Source organism: Dendroctonus ponderosae, unplaced genomic scaffold, assembly GCF_020466585.1.
Source record: "Dendroctonus ponderosae isolate FM_Combo_2020 unplaced genomic scaffold, Dpon_F_20191213v2 Dpon_F_20191213_3, whole genome shotgun sequence".
Lineage (NCBI taxonomy): Eukaryota > Metazoa > Arthropoda > Insecta > Coleoptera > Curculionidae > Dendroctonus > Dendroctonus ponderosae.
In genome coordinates this window covers 10,758,821-10,774,443 of record NW_026018508.1, presented here as the reverse complement: position 1 = coordinate 10,774,443, position 15,623 = coordinate 10,758,821, and the positions used below count along the sequence as shown (strand labels likewise).

The window sequence follows — 15,623 nt, the reverse complement described above, 5'->3', positions numbered from 1 at the left end:
CTAATTATGCAGATTGCGATCTGTGATTTTTTTAAGTGCGGTTTTTATTGATGAAGCACGACATATTGTTAATTATTAGTTGCAGGTTCTTTCAATTTTTATTTTCTCAATTAATTTTAAATTGAAAATTAATGAAGGTGCTTTCTATCTGAAACTTATAATTAAAATTTATCACGGTAATTGTTTTCCAGTCTAGTCTTTTATTGATTTATTGTGAGCAAACTAGCACATGGGCGTTGTCGCATCTCAATCAACTTCCAATTCTATGCTCCGGGCGTCTATAATATTCTTATCCGCTCTCCAATGAGTTTCCGCATGTTTCAGCTTTAGTTTCTATAGACCTCGTTTGACTTTGTATTGATAAAAAAAATTACTTCACATTTGTTTTCTTGCCAATGACTCAATATATGTTTCAATGCTGGTTCCAAAGTTTTATTTTGGGCAATTTTTAGATACAAGTGAGAAATTTGCGAATTTTGCCATTCAAGTTAGGTAAATTTATCAATAATATTTAGGGTGTTTTGGGACAATCCAGCTCAAATAATTCAGCCGATGAAAATATTTTCAATAAATCCGGATAAGTGTACGATTATTCGTTCTCAAAATTGCTTGAGTTTTTTTGTATTAAATCAACTTGAAACTTCATTGACGGGAACTTTTCAGCAGTTTTGTCCCATTTAGCCAGAAAATGCCGCTTCTAAATGGTAAATCAATGACAAGTGGTACATTAAAACTTCGTCTGACTTTTAGCTTACCTAAACCGAGCTTGACTTGGAGTTTTGAAAAATTACAATTATTAATCAATATTTGTCGGCCTAGGAGCTTTGAAAATTCTCGTTTCGCACATCAAAATGCGTTCAAACCTATCTGAATAAGGTTTTCAAAGAATGGACAGATTTTGGAAAGTTTTTGGCTATCGAACTTGGAGTTAGAATGCGATATTGCTGTTGTCTGAGTTTAGAGACTTCAAAGGGTTTTTAAACCATTTTACTCTACGGCGTTTTAATTAATAAGTTTTGCTTTAAGACAATTTACAATGTCGCGTGTTGAAACTGGCTAATGTTGACAATTCCGAAGTTTCTGGCTAAAAGAAACAAATCTGTGCAAAGATTAAAAAAGTATATACTTCCTTTTGAATGTCGGCATCAAAGTCTCTTAAAATTAATGGAAACCTTTTTCTTCTATAATAAGACAAAAATTTCATGTTAAAACAAACAAATTTTCCATTAAATATTATGAATTTTGTCTTGTCATCCCAAACGCAAGTCGAAATAATTGCCCAAATATTGGAGTTTAATAATTATGACAGAATCGATAAATTTTAGTTCTAAGCTTTGGCAAGCAAAATATAATTATGCCTCTGGAATGGTTATAGAGACGTCAGAAGCAGACGGGCGAGAAATTCAGAGAATCTAGTTAAGTTTGATTGGATGACACTTAAAATTTACTTTGATCTCGATGTTGGTTGTCCTTTATATAAGGGGACGTTCTTTGAGCACGGAGAACATTTAATTAATGTTATTTTTATTACTGTGGTATTTGGAAAGTGTGTCTTTCCGTTTGGATTAGCTTCATTCGGATTTCTCGTCCCACTTTTTTGTCAAAAAATATTCGGTTTGTAGGCCATAATTTAATGGTAATATATTTATTTTTATGCAGCCAGGTATATTGTCAATGTAAAGAGGTTGATGGCGCAGCCCTACATTTCCTAGTTTGAAGGCTAAATAATTTTCCACGTCCATTATTCGCCATTTGAGTGCCTCAAGGCACGGCATTCAAATTAAGAATCTTGAATATAACAAATTCTATAAAAATAAGACCAGTTAAACCATAAAACCATACATTATTTAAATCACTTATCTGAAAATCAATATTTCGTCTAAACTAGGCAAAAATCGTTCACACCAACTGATGGCTGGCAGTATTTTGCCAGAACCCATCAAAGCAATAGATCTTGTTCGTATTCGGGAAGCACACAATGAAATATGTTTTCCATATATCGTTATTCCTGCACTATTCGCATTGACTGCTAAATCGAAAATCTTGCATTCGAATATCCATTTATTTGAAGCCCGCCCGTTTTTGCTTTTACAGAGACATGGCGATACCTTTTCCGACTTATCTGATGAAAGAAAGACAGCCTTTCAGTTTCGTGAAAGCTTTGCGTGTTCTACGTTTCTTTCTGATTTAAGAGATAGAAACTTTATTTCTCAAATGATATTTGTAACAAAGCAGCTTTTATTTTCTGAAAATCGATCCTTACCTATAGGTAATAAAGGCGAAAACAAGAGCTACCAAAGATAGACTGCTTCCTAGAACTATAAGCAGAGATAAGACACTTTCTTCGGTTATATTGTTGTCCATTGCCGATCTGTTTGAAGTCGGATACCCATGTAGTCGGGCTGTGTAAAGGGTGTCCATGGTTATTCTGAAAAAAATAAGTTTATTAACTCAATTATGTTTCTAATATTGAATGAGATTTTGTCACTTTTCCATTGCGAAGCTTCATTTCAATTAAGCATAATTAAAATGAGCGAACTCAATGGAAGGCGATAATGAGAAGAACTAGTCGCATTCAATTATATTAATTAAAAAAGAATTCTACAACTCCGTCGCTAAAAGCAATTCATTATGGCTATAAATAGAAATACCATTTAAAGAAATGAGAATGCCTAAATATATTGTGAGGTAGCTCTCAGTGGATAATAAATCTTAAATTTAGGTACCCCATTGTATAGATAGGGTAAGCTTAAGAAAGCAGGGGCATTTCGAAATTGTTTATTCAGCATTTTGAAATCGATAAAAAATTGAAATAATGTATATGTTATATATGTTTGAAACTTTGAAATGAGCAATAAAGTTTAATAATTTAAGAATTGTTAAACTTACAGAACTATTTTTTTTAATTTGCTGCTTTATTCCAAAATACGTTGTTTCGAAAAAAAATGGGCAAAAACACTTTGCAAATTCTAAATTCAGAAGCAAATTTAGTATCAAGTACATTTAATGAATAACTACTTAATAGTTCATTGTTTTATAGCGACCGATTGTAAAACACTTTCTACATCCATTAAAAAAAATACTTGAGTATTTGTCTGACACATACGTTACGCAACACTCTGTATATTGCCATACAATACCAAAAAATACGCTTGAAACGCATATTTAGTGTTTTAAAAATATTCGTGGACAATTTAATATTTCATAATTTTTGTGTGTATGACACACATTTGACGTTATTATTTTAACAATTTGAAATTTGTTTAAATGAAGGGATGAAGCAGTTATAACCGTTCGCTCATGTTTGCGACAAAATTATTTATAACGCTAACAAATAAATTTATTTTCCGCTTGATTAAATATTTAGTTCAAATATCGCTTCTCATAATGTGTGTTGGTATGATGCACATATGGTAATAATTTGAGTTCTCAACAATATTCAATTATTTTTGTGTAGCCGAGTGGGCTTTAAATTAATCATTGTTTGATTGAGATAACAAAAGAAACTATTTATGAAATATTTGCCTGTCTTTTTATATTAAAATAAATGAGGAGCACGCTGCGCAGAGTAAACGAATTTAAGGATTTTCTTACGTTTCAGGATTATCATTTAGCTTCACTAAGGTATCCGTGCTTGATTCGCCTCAACCCAATAGATGCGGGCATAAAAACCGGAACTAGTTAAAAACTGATACACGTTTCAATTTGGATCAATTTCCCTTAGAGTTCAATGACGTACAAACTTCATTGTTTTAATTCAGCTTCCAGAGGCACGTAGGTCAGCTTTAATTATAGAACGTGCAATGTTCCCTTTCACAATTTATCTTGTGATGGGGAAACAAAGGTGCGGTTAATGGAGCGAAAATATGCCTTGAACGCCATGCCATACTGTCACATGCTACTATTAGTTTCACCTGCCGCATTTAAATTGAAACAAAATAACTCACACAGGACAGGGAATAGAGCTTTGCCCATTAGTGGAAATATTGAAGGAAGGGTTTTGTTTGCTTGCTGCTGGTCCTTGTCGTCTATTTTACGCTCAAGTGATATCGCAATGCTTATGTTTAGATTAAATTAGGCTTTGGGAATTTGGAATAATTTTGTTGAATATCAGACTGATGTCTTAGTAAGCGCTGCATTGCATGATAATGAACCACAGTATATGGATTATGTGGAAAAAATTTCGCTTGTTAAAACTTCAGTCAAAAATCGGAAGTATGAAATGGGGAAAACGGATTTTTCTAAATTAATTTATTCGCTATTTTGTTTATGATTTGATTCAATTTGCACAAAGGCAATGACTGGCTCTATCTTCAGTCAGAAGTCAATTGATGAGTAGACTGTTGTAGATAAGGTAAATATTATACTCTAAATTTATGCAATATTGGCTTTGTTTACTTTATTGTTATTTTTTTTGCGTCAACTCTGCACTAAATGCAATCCACTAAACTAAAATGCCACAATTTCCAACCGCAAAAAGTCCAGGCCAAGTCGATACAAATAGGGGATTTAAAACATTAGCCGCCATCGATTTATATTAAATAAATTAAGAAAATTATTGATTTTTCTTTGGACTGGATTCCAAATTGACTACTTAAACATTTTCTCAATTTTATCACACATTAGATTAATTAATCCTTCCACCTAATCAATGTCACGCTGTATGAATAATTTCATCAGTCATTAGCTGGCACGATATAATCTTCTTTCAATATTCCGCATCATTTATCTAGCATTTAATTCAGCGTTATTGATATGACAAGCTTTTTGTCCACTGTAAACCGGGAAAAGTTTGAACTTAAAACGTGAGCTTTCCGCTTTCGATTGACAACTTGATTGTTCGGAAATAATTGGATGGTTCGGACAGGTGATTGAAATATGAGGCCCGATTAACTCGGTCACTAAAAGATTGGATTTGGATGACTACTTGGCATATTTCAAGCCCTCTAAAAGCGGCTAAAAATAGCCTCTGTGAGAGTGGAAAATTATTCAAATGTGCTGCGAATGTAACACTACCCATCCCGGTGAATTTTAGAGCCACCAAAGTGGTTCGATATTGACAAATTTAACAAGCCACATCTGGCCTTCTCTCCGACTTGAAAAGAAGCTGATAACAACGTCTCCTTATCTCCTTTCGCGTACTTCAACAAAACGAATTACTGGTAAATTGAGAACCATTATCTCCTATCCGGATTAAGGGATGGATAATGCGGCGCGCCACAAAGAGGCATTAGAGCATTTCATAAAAGCACTAAAGGCGATCGAGAAATCAGTCGAATTCATAAATGATTTGGCAAAAGATGCACAAATTATGCATATAACGCGTTTAAGCACAGAAGGCACATTTTCTGTTCGTTGCATTTAATAAAGAAATTAATTTTTTCATCATTTGCATTGTATCAATTCAGCAATTTTGAATCATTTGCATTTATTCGCGACAAATATCTTTGCAAAAAATGTTTCAAAACGCGGGGCGCTTTATTGGTTATTTAGTTATTTGCATCATGATATTATGGCATTTCATAATCTACACGCGTATGATGCACACTTTATTATATTTTGTGGAAAAATTTATTTTTAAAAATTTAGTTGGTATGAAATACTTTTTGAATTTTAGTGAGCAAATACATACCAGGAATTTTAACTATAATTAAAGCCATTAGTGGTCTAAAAAACATTAAGAATTTTAAATGTTTCATAATTTCTCTTGGCTTGTTACACACTTTAATCCTGAATATCATCGACAGATTTCAACAAAAACTATAGGCGGAAATTGCTTACTTTTGAGTTTACACTTCGAGCATAAAAAGTTAGTTTAGAAAGTCACTTTGATACACATCGGCACGTGCTTTCGATGTCATACTAGCGTCGACCAGCACGGTCTTCTCTTCGTTCCTTCGCGCAGTAAACTGAGAATTGGGCCCATTCCGCGAAAACGCGCTCTTTTATTAGAATGAGTGACCATGCGCCAGAACCAAAGCCTGTTACATCCTCCTGAAGTTGAATTTATCATCAAAGTTTCTCGGCCATATTTGTCTTGATCATGACAAGTTTCACTTGGCCAAGTTTCAAAGTAGAGTGCTTTAAACAGATGCATTAGTCGGCCAAAAAGTAACAAACGAAAATCGAATACACAAACCGTTTCCTGAAGCTCCGCTTTTTGTCGAGTTAATTTTCAGAGGAATTAGTGAAGTTGTTTATTAGGAGGTATCAGCATAGTTCTACCTTAAAAATGCTGCTTTATAGCTCAAAAATGCTCATTTTACCATGATAATTGTTAGGAAAATAAAGGTTTTCGGGCAGCCAGTTGCCTCCGTATCGTCTCACTTCAAAACAATACGGATTATTCCCCAAGTAACGCGCCGGGAGGGTATATTGACCCGAAACAATCCATCTATCAATCCATCTCCAAATTTATCCATTTGTGTAGAAAATCTCTTTTTATATTCGTCGCAAGGAAGACGCACACACAAAAAGGCAAATTTGCGTTCACCCAGTTTTTATGATGTTCAAACTCAATATTTTTTTTAAGTTGAAATTTTATGTCTTTGCTCTAAAACTCCAACAGGTTCTTCGAAAAACTTAAATGCTCACTCAAATAAGAAAGCTTGATCCCAAAATCTCTTCCCACTAATCTTTCAAATACAATAATAAAAACCAGGTCAATTGTCAACAGCTAAAGACTAAAATTTCTCGCAAATCAAGCCGCATCTCGTCGAAAAGCGCGAATTGAAACAAATTAATTTTGGCCGACTGGAACTCCGTGAAACATTTGCAATTCAAAATATTTTGAATCAATTAGCACTCAAAATTGAATTTGCGTTTGAACTTGATTAGGTAATTATATTACTATCGGCGCACGCTTTAGTGGATATTAAGCTCAATTGCACCAATTAATACCACCTGAAAAGCATCTTGCTTTGAATGAGGCACTTTCGTAATTAGAAACTTGGACAAGGAGTGTTATTTTACATAATAGCAAAAGTGCATGCGCTATAATTTTCTGGTTGAGGTTTAATTAGCTTTGACTGTAGCGCTCTTTGATTCCAACAGCCATTAACTTGTTTGAGAATCAACCGGTTTAATATGTGGAAAATTGAACAACAAGGACACCTTTTCTCTGCGGATCCTCGTTAAAAAACACTGTCTGCTGTTGTCCGTTCCATTCAGACAGGTTTTCTGTTAAGGATCGGCTGTCCCTTGAATCCTATCCCGTTTTCGATCAGTGGTAGTTTGTTTTTGCCAATAAAAAAACCTTTAGAAAATTTAAATGTGCGTGGAACACGTATAGCAGTCACGCATTCGATCAAAAAAGCATGGATTAGTCAAACAAAGGCTGATAAAAATTCGTGCCAAATCTAAATAATTTCAAAATGGTTTTAACCTTCTTATGGTCAGGTTAGGTTTGGGAGCGCAATTAGGGAAATTAACGAAACAATTCAACATCGAAAGGCAAAGTTGCACATGGGTTTTCAATTATTCAACATGTGCCAAATATTTTTAAATTGGTAGGGGAACAGATAGTTTTTTCGTTAGAAAATTAGAATCTGTTTTATTTTCTTCTTCCTCTTTACTTTTAAGATTGTACTTTTCTATATAATTTGCATAAAAGTACAGTGTTTTAAATACCTTAGTCATTTACTAACAATTATGTTGTTATCTGGAGCCATCATAATGGATCTCATTTGATAATTTTCTTTATTTGTCTGTTAATATAACTGATTTTTATCTTATGTGTATTTGTTCTAGTGCTTTCAATAATATCAATTCTTTTTTTTTTCACCAGGGCTCGAATTTATTTATTAATATAATTATATTATATAATTTACACAAATCTTGCTTTCAGCTTCGCTGTATCAAAACCAGCGTGTTTTATTAAGAAGTGACAAAATCAAAACATTTAAAAGTCGCATTTATTTGTTTAATTTTGTTCTTTTGAAAAAACATTTCATGCATTTGGAGTATAAAATATTGACATAAAAGAATAACTGTCCAGTTGCATTTGCAAATTGATAATTGAAGTTGATTATTTTCAAAAATTATATAAGACTTGGAACCATCCAACGTCCAAGAAGCTACTTAGTTAGATTTAGGACTTACGTCCAAAAATAATTGAAAATTCAAAAATTCCGGTCAAAAAGAATCAGCTGTTGCAAAATATTCAGATTGATAAACTAGAAAGTAAACCATATTGTTGCAAAATACATTTGTCATAAATGTTGCCTAGAAAATGTAGACGAAACATTTATGTATTTCTCAAGTTAATACTCTAAAAAATTCTATATATATATATAAATAATCTTTATTTCCTACAGAAAAAGGCTATCGACCCAATCGGTCTTTCTGCCTAAAAAAATTCTAGTAAACAGATTTTTGCAAAATAAGTTATGTTTCAAAATACTCTCACATTTTCTCATAATGTCTTGAGTTGCAGGTCTTTTCATAAATTTTTTAGTAAGCTCATCTGATGATTTATAAGGAATAGGAATGCACTTTATTGCTTTATCTTCTACTTTCTTCAAAAAACGCCAAAAAAACACACATATTGATATACTCTGACATTAATTAAAACCTGGACTAAAATCAGTTAATTCTAGAAAAATGATTTTTACACAAAGCGGTCCTGGACTCTTTTGTGAATTAACTCTTTTATAAACACATTTGTGAATATATAAAAAACAGGTCGAGCAAAGTCGGTGCAGGCGGATATTTGACTGTTTATCAAGTAAACCAAAGAAAACGAAAAATTTGAACTATCTTTACACTGTCGAATAAATAGTCGATTGTTATAAAGGACAATTAATTGAACAGTAGTCAGAAAAATCAATAAAAACTTTCCAGACCAGACTATTTTACATTTAGGACAGAATATCCTGTTTCTGAAAATGTTGGTTGTTTTTCAATTCTTGTAGAACCGAATGCAAAAAAGATATTTTTCTAGCAGAAAAAAACTGAACTGCTGTTTCCAATTTAACTATCCGCTTTGTATGCTTTCATGCAATTGAAACTATCCCTTTCTCAAAAGGGAATAAATCAAATGCAAAACCTACGTTTTCAATTAGATTTTGCCAACGTTGTCTGCTAAACTGTACAGAGTAAATCTAATAATAATAATGCAGGAATAAAACGGATAAAAATTGTACAAACATTTATTAATACTCTGTACATAATGGCTATGTTTACACAATGTTTTGTATCATACACAAATTATTATAAATATACAAAATATTACAAAAATTGACCTGTAATATCTAAGGTATTAGTTACAAACTCTGCAGTGGTTATTCTATACTCGTATTGTTAATTTCGTTACATCCTAACGCAAACTTTCCATCAGAAAGTTGACATAGTATGTATGAGTTTGGATGAACTGAACTGGACTTTCTACCACAAGTTAACTGGACAACTACGATGGTGTTAATGAATTTACGGCGCGCTTTAATACGGTCCCAAAATCCATTAGCTACTACCAACCCTCGAATATTTTCCCCAGTTTTAAAAGAGCCCAAAATCCGTGCGTACCACTTCGCAGTTGTTCTGTTTTTCCATATTGTTCGCCGCCATACTTAACTCTACCAGAGTGTCCACACTATTAATACTGACCCCTTTTAAGATTTTTTGAGCAGCCAAACTGGTGAAGTTAAAAGACAAATCGCTTAGGCTAGGAAACTGTTGCTTAGGAGTATCTCTGGGAGATGGCATGTCTTTGTAGTAAATATTCGGTTCCGAACCGATGAAATTCTTGTCCAAAATCTTGCTGTCCACTGTGGTGACGTCGTTTTTGAAAAATTTGCTTAACGGAAACCCTTCGTAGCTCTTCGTCGGGCTGGATGGGTTACTGCTGTAAACCGAGTTCTTTAGAGAAAAATCCCTGAAAGAATTGGCTACTGGCGAGTCCGGATTCGAGCTGGAAATATACTGGTTATGGGAAGACACGTCGTTTTTAATCAAGTTTTCAAAATTCAGACTGTCTTTCGTTGGCAACTGCAGCGAAAGCTTCCTGCTGTTGTTCATACTTTCGTTGTTAACCGCGTCTTCCTTGATGTTATTCAAACTGACTTGTGAATCCTTGTTGGTATTTTTCGCGGGCTTTTCCTGCTCGGAAACTGCAGATCTTGACTGCGTCTCAGCATGAACATCCCCATTAATAACAACCACATTCGGATTGTGGGATTCTCGCCCATTTTCAAAGGTAATCACCGACCTCACTGGAGAGTTTTGTACGTAAATTTTCGTGTTTCCTCCTGCAGCGTTTCCCGTGTTGATAGTTGCAGTTGCTGTTGCATTAGTGTTGCCGATAGTCACGCCGTTCTGCTTCGTGGTAACTTCAAGAGTGAAGGAGTTGCTGTGATTCATCCCTGCTGTGGTTCCATTGGTTTTGGTCAGCACTTTTGTTCGCTTTACATCCTTTTTCAGTTGCCTCTTCAGAGACTTTCCATCGGGCTTTATCAAGTCTGTAGTTGCGTTTCGGTTGATGACGGTTTTATGGCTTTCCAAGCTGGAGGGACCGCTGGTCAAAGAACTTCCCGTTCGGCTGCTTTTATGGGACTCTATACTGCTCGGCCCACTGTTATCGATGCTTGATAAGTGCTTGATTGGTGAAGCTGATCCAGCGCTTTCAGATGCCTCGTAAGCAGTGTGTTTCTGACTAGTTTTGTATTGTTCCCCATTGGCACTGTCTGGCTTGGGTGAATTAGCACTGGATTTGTCCTTTGCTGGACCAGCTTCAGCTTTAGCTTCAGTGCTGTTAGACGAAGGTCTTCCCAAACTGGACCGGCTCGCTTTTCTCGAACTGTCCCTGCTTCTCAACCCGTGCTTTCTTGGCAAAGTGCTGCTGGAATAGGAAGAAGGAAATCTGGATAACGGCGAGTTTTCCCTTGAAGCTGTTAGGGATGTGGGTAGAGTGACGTCGCTGGATAGCTGCCTGCGATGATGGCGTGGAAGTGAAGCTGATCTGGCGCTGATTTCGCAGGTCTCCAAATAGGCCGAAATGTCGATTCCTGAGTCCTGCAAAGCAAAGTTAGATGGGTTTTGCGGATGTTTTTCTGGCCAGGTTTACCTTTTCAGCTGCAGTTTGCGTGCCAACACTATGCAGATGGACGGCTTTGGAATTGAACCACTCGGTGGGCGGAAACTGGGCGCTGAAGGTCCCAATCTGGCATTGCGAGCGTTTGGATCTTCGGAATATCCTTGATAGAAGTGACTCTTTTTCTGCAAAGCGATTAAAAAATTGTTACTGGAAATTTCTGTATGGCTTCCTAAAATGAACAAAGTAATTACTTGGTGTTGGTGTAGAATCTCCGCTATTCGGATATTCCGTACTACTGCTAGTATCAGCGTAATGCTTGTGAATCGTTCTGGTCGAAGCCGATCGTCTTAGTCGTCTGTTCGAGCTCCACAAACGGAACGAACCTCGACGATCTGGACTTCGGTGTGCTGGAAAGGACGATGACCTTCTTTTCGTTCGCGGGTACATGATTTTGTCGCTAGCATTTCCTGCAAATTTTTAGAATCTTACAAAAATCCATCGCACACTCAAACATGTTTGCAGCATCGATAACTCGTCCAATTTTTGCAATTCGCTTTTTTTCAGTCGGAGGTTAAACATTTTGCAATTGAAGAATAACGCTGAAATTTGCCAAATCACATTGATTCGAAAGTAGAAGATAATGGAGAAGCTAAACGATTGAAGTAAGACAATAGAAGTCCAAATAAACCATTCTAAACTCACTAATGATTCTTAAACCTTTGTTCAGTTGCAAACCAAACGAATTTCTATCATTTTGTCTCCGGTCGATTATGAAATTGCGTTTTTAATCGAAAAATTAAAGCAAATGTAGCTAATCACACCAATTAGGAGCTCATAAACATTCATCATCTTGATAACTAAACAAAGTCCAGTACTAATTTCAAATGCAAAATTGCATAGTGCGCGTATTGACGAATGTTTTCTGGAACCCGAAAATGCAATTACTTACCGCCACAGATTACATCAGCCAAATTGGTTTGGATACACTGATGAGTAACATTTCCATCTCTAAGAGTGCTCATATCGCCATGAACCATTGCCATCGCTTCTTCTGTAGACATGAGCATTGTTTTGTTGGGTACGGGAAAATCAAAGCCATTGTCTTGGTCTCTTCGTGTCCGGGTTCTCGACTGGCTTCTGGATCTTTTCCTTCTACGTTTCAAGTAAAAGTTTATTAATTTATTTGAGTGGTACTGTATGTTTGGAAAACAACTCCAGACACTCAATGATCTTAGTATTTTCATGCAAAATATGCATGATGTAGCCTGATCCTGTTGTTGATTGCTGAATGTCTTCATTTAGCCACCTTTCATTGCTCGTAATCGAATTTATACTGAACAGTTCAGTTTGCCTGCTACCAACTTTTACCTCAATTTCCTCCAGAATTTCCATTGCCTTGCTAGTTATTCCAAACATTTTCCATGTGCAGTTTGTATACAAATTTTAGATAAAATTCCTACAAATCTCAGCTTGAACAATGATGAAAACCCTAATTTTAAATCTTGCACTAGACTAATTAAATTAGGTGTTTTGGAAGGTAAAACATTTTTGAAAATCTCGCACAGAACTAGCGTTTGGTGAGTGAATTCTTCCATCCCTCATTCTGTTGTCTTCCATGGAAATTATCTTATTTTAAAATGTCAGAATAAATACTTACTCAGGTGTTACAATGTAATATCCACTAGAGGTATTGTAGAGTTTTCGTTCTTTGGTCAACTGAACCAAAGTGTCGTACAAAGTTTGCTCGCTTGGAGGTGAGACATGAGGAAAAGCCAATATTAAGGCTTCTCGAATAGTTTCAATCCCAGCCGGTCTTCCTTGACTAGATAGTCTTAAAACTACTGCACATACGGCTTCTGGAAGTGGAGTCCATTGCGTCTGAAGCACTGAAGTTGCGCTACAATGCTCGATATCCTCTACAAAAAAATAATATCAAAAGCTTAGACCATCTGGAAATTTGCGAATATTTGCAGACAAATTACAAAAAATCTTCTAAAAGTAGATTTTAGCTAAATTCACAATAAATGAGCGTTGCGTAGGAATTTGCGGCTTCAATGCAACTTTCTACTTGCAGGCAATATTTATGCTCAGTTTTATGTTCTTGTAAGTGTCCGTTTAGGCTACCTAAAAGACCATTTTATGGGCAATAATTTCTGCGAATTGTTAGAAAGTGCGTAGCCAAAAATCACTGGACGAAACAAAATAAGTGTGCTAACAAAGGCGCGGCAGCAATGTGAAATGTGCAGCTAGAAGCTCTTTTAGCATGAGTGGGGAATATGAACAGGGAATATTTATGCTTCGGTCCCAATTAACTCCTCTCCATACGCTTCAATCATCATTAATAACTTACGCGCTGAAGATTTATTACCAAGGGGCAGGCATATGTTGGGAGATCAAGTAATTTCAGTTCGTTTCATTTAAATTGTAAAAACAAAGCGAACGCTTTGACCCGAAGTTCACTGGCCAATATGTGTACAGGTTGAAGTAACGATCAGTTCTACACGTTCGCAGAAAAAAAAACGAAGCAAAATGCTAGAGTGATTTATAGCTGAGTTTAATTTCTTTGGTAATTCTATTCCTCTGGTAATGGTGTATGGTGTATTATTCTCCCGTTTCCTATTAACTTTTATGTATACAATTCATGTTTTGACTATGCACTTATGTTGCTTCGGGTAATAAAACGGAAACAGTTTAGAATGCAAAGTAAAGGAACTATAATAAAACGGGTAACTGGTAGTGCCTCGTTTACTTTCTTTATGGGTGAAAGAGAAAAAAAAATGCATTAGAAGGAACTTGCACATGAACGAAAAGGAAAAGCTCAAAATTCAACATAAATTTTATATTAGTTTTGTTATAATTTTTTTTTAAAAACGGGCATTTTACAATGAGAGAAGCGGACTAAAATTCGGTTGGTGTACTAAGTGGGAATCGGTAAATGCAAAATCTGAAAGGGTTTTTAAGGCACGAGTAACAATTGACAATGAAATGAATCAGGTAAAAAACATTAATAAACCAAGCAGTTAATTCATTTACAAATAGCTATAGAACATTGAGATAAAAAACTAACATCTACAATAACATGTAGGAATTTCTACAAAAATACTTATGTCCAGGACATTAAAATGATAAAACAGCACAACAGAAAAAGGTCGCAAATAAGTGAGAAATTGACTGAAAGGACGGTTATTTCCAAAATAGATTGAAAATGTATCAGAACATTACTGATGAAAATTGAGTGCTTTCTATAGTAACAAGAAAAATAGCAAACGTATATTGCAAACTGCATTTCGAAACGCATTTTAAGTTAACGCAGAAAATGTAACTAGCAAAATTCTGCCATGACCTGTGCTGATTAAAGGAAAACAGTCTGGTCAGAATAGTAGGAAAGTTAAAAAACGTAAAGTTAATCCATCAATAAAATCAAATAAAGTTGGTTGAAGTAAAATCAAAAGTTCTCTGAATATAGAAATTTACGACATTTATCAAAATGAAAAAAATTACGACAGTTACAAATTTGACGCGGTAAACGAAAATAACGAAAGCCCGAAGATACACTTTCTCAATTTAAGCTTTCAAAATATTAAGCAATAATTTTGCAAGACTTTTTTTCATATGAAATTGTTCAAATTTGCCTTAATCACCAATAAATGAAAGTTTTCGTCGATATTTTTATTCTAGATTATTCGACCGAAATTTGCAATTTGCATACTTTCTATTCCAGACATTTATGACGTTCTGGGATAGAAATTCCTATATGAGCAGAAAAAATTGTTTCACAAAAGTTAAAAAAATATGGAAAATGATCCAGAAAAATGTGAAATAAGAGTTTTCAAGGCCTTTGAATTTAGTTTCTGCCTTTTTTTCTGAACTGTTTTAGTTAAATCATTCGGAAACGAATTTAGAGATATATGTATGAGCAGAAAAGTTGGTTTCACAAAAGTAAAAAAATGTGGAAAATGAACCAGAAAAGTATGGAATAAGTTTTGAAGGCTTTTCAATTTAGTTTCTTAATAGTACAAGCATTCCAGATTATTTGATATTGTTTGAAGATTATTTCAATTTGATTTATTATATAAGTATTTCTCAAAATGTACTCATATTTTAAAATTTGTGTGAGCACCCCAATTTGAAATAAAAAATTTGAAGAACGTTTAAGAAAAAAGTCTTAAACTATCAAACGCCAGGAAATCCGTCTAAAGTTTTAATAGTTTTGGGCATTGTTTTGCAAATACCAACATTGCTTGATCAATGGATCAATGTACTGTGGAACACTAACAACACTAATGGAAATATTGAAATGTATCCACTTCAGATGTTCAAGATTTATTTCCGATTCATATTAAAGCATATATTGCTAGATTTGTTGTCTACATTTCCAAGTTAAAATCACTCGCAGATTGTACTAAAAGCCTCGGAAGGTGATTAAAAGTTCTAGTTCCTACCCTTCTTACTTGTACAATTACTAATTACATTTATTTATGTATGTAAAAGAGATATTAAGACATTCTCTGATTTTCAAGTTAAATAATCAGCATTCTGCTCGAAACCCGTTCAATTAACATCAGTCGACTAATAGCGATTGAGACAACGCCAT

General features: G+C 34.7%; 2 protein-coding genes across 6 annotated transcripts in view; both read right to left on the bottom strand.

Annotated features, from left to right (window-relative positions):
* LOC109535708 (adhesion G protein-coupled receptor E2-like) overlaps positions 1-5,904 on the bottom strand; it is a gene marked incomplete at its 3' end in the record, with an annotated part of 57,781 nt that extends 51,877 nt beyond the window's left edge. The window contains 2 exon segments of the mRNA XM_048664764.1: positions 2,264-2,428; positions 5,782-5,904. Coding sequence (XP_048520721.1) covers positions 2,264-2,421 — 158 coding nt within the window.
* Positions 5,905-9,135: 3,231 nt separating this feature from the next.
* Positions 9,136-15,623, bottom strand: part of LOC109535775 — an 84,033-nt gene continuing 77,545 nt past the window's right edge. For all 5 annotated transcript variants that reach the window (XM_019901770.2, XM_048664754.1, XM_019901773.2 and 2 more), the window contains 5 exons: positions 12,687-12,945; positions 11,979-12,181; positions 11,281-11,496; positions 11,060-11,211; positions 9,136-11,007 (listed from right to left, as the gene is read on the bottom strand). In XM_019901770.2, the coding sequence (XP_019757329.2) occupies positions 9,496-11,007; positions 11,060-11,211; positions 11,281-11,496; positions 11,979-12,181; positions 12,687-12,945 (2,342 nt within the window). In that variant the 3' untranslated portion in view covers positions 9,136-9,495. The remainder of the gene's footprint in view (positions 11,008-11,059; positions 11,212-11,280; positions 11,497-11,978; positions 12,182-12,686; positions 12,946-15,623) is intronic.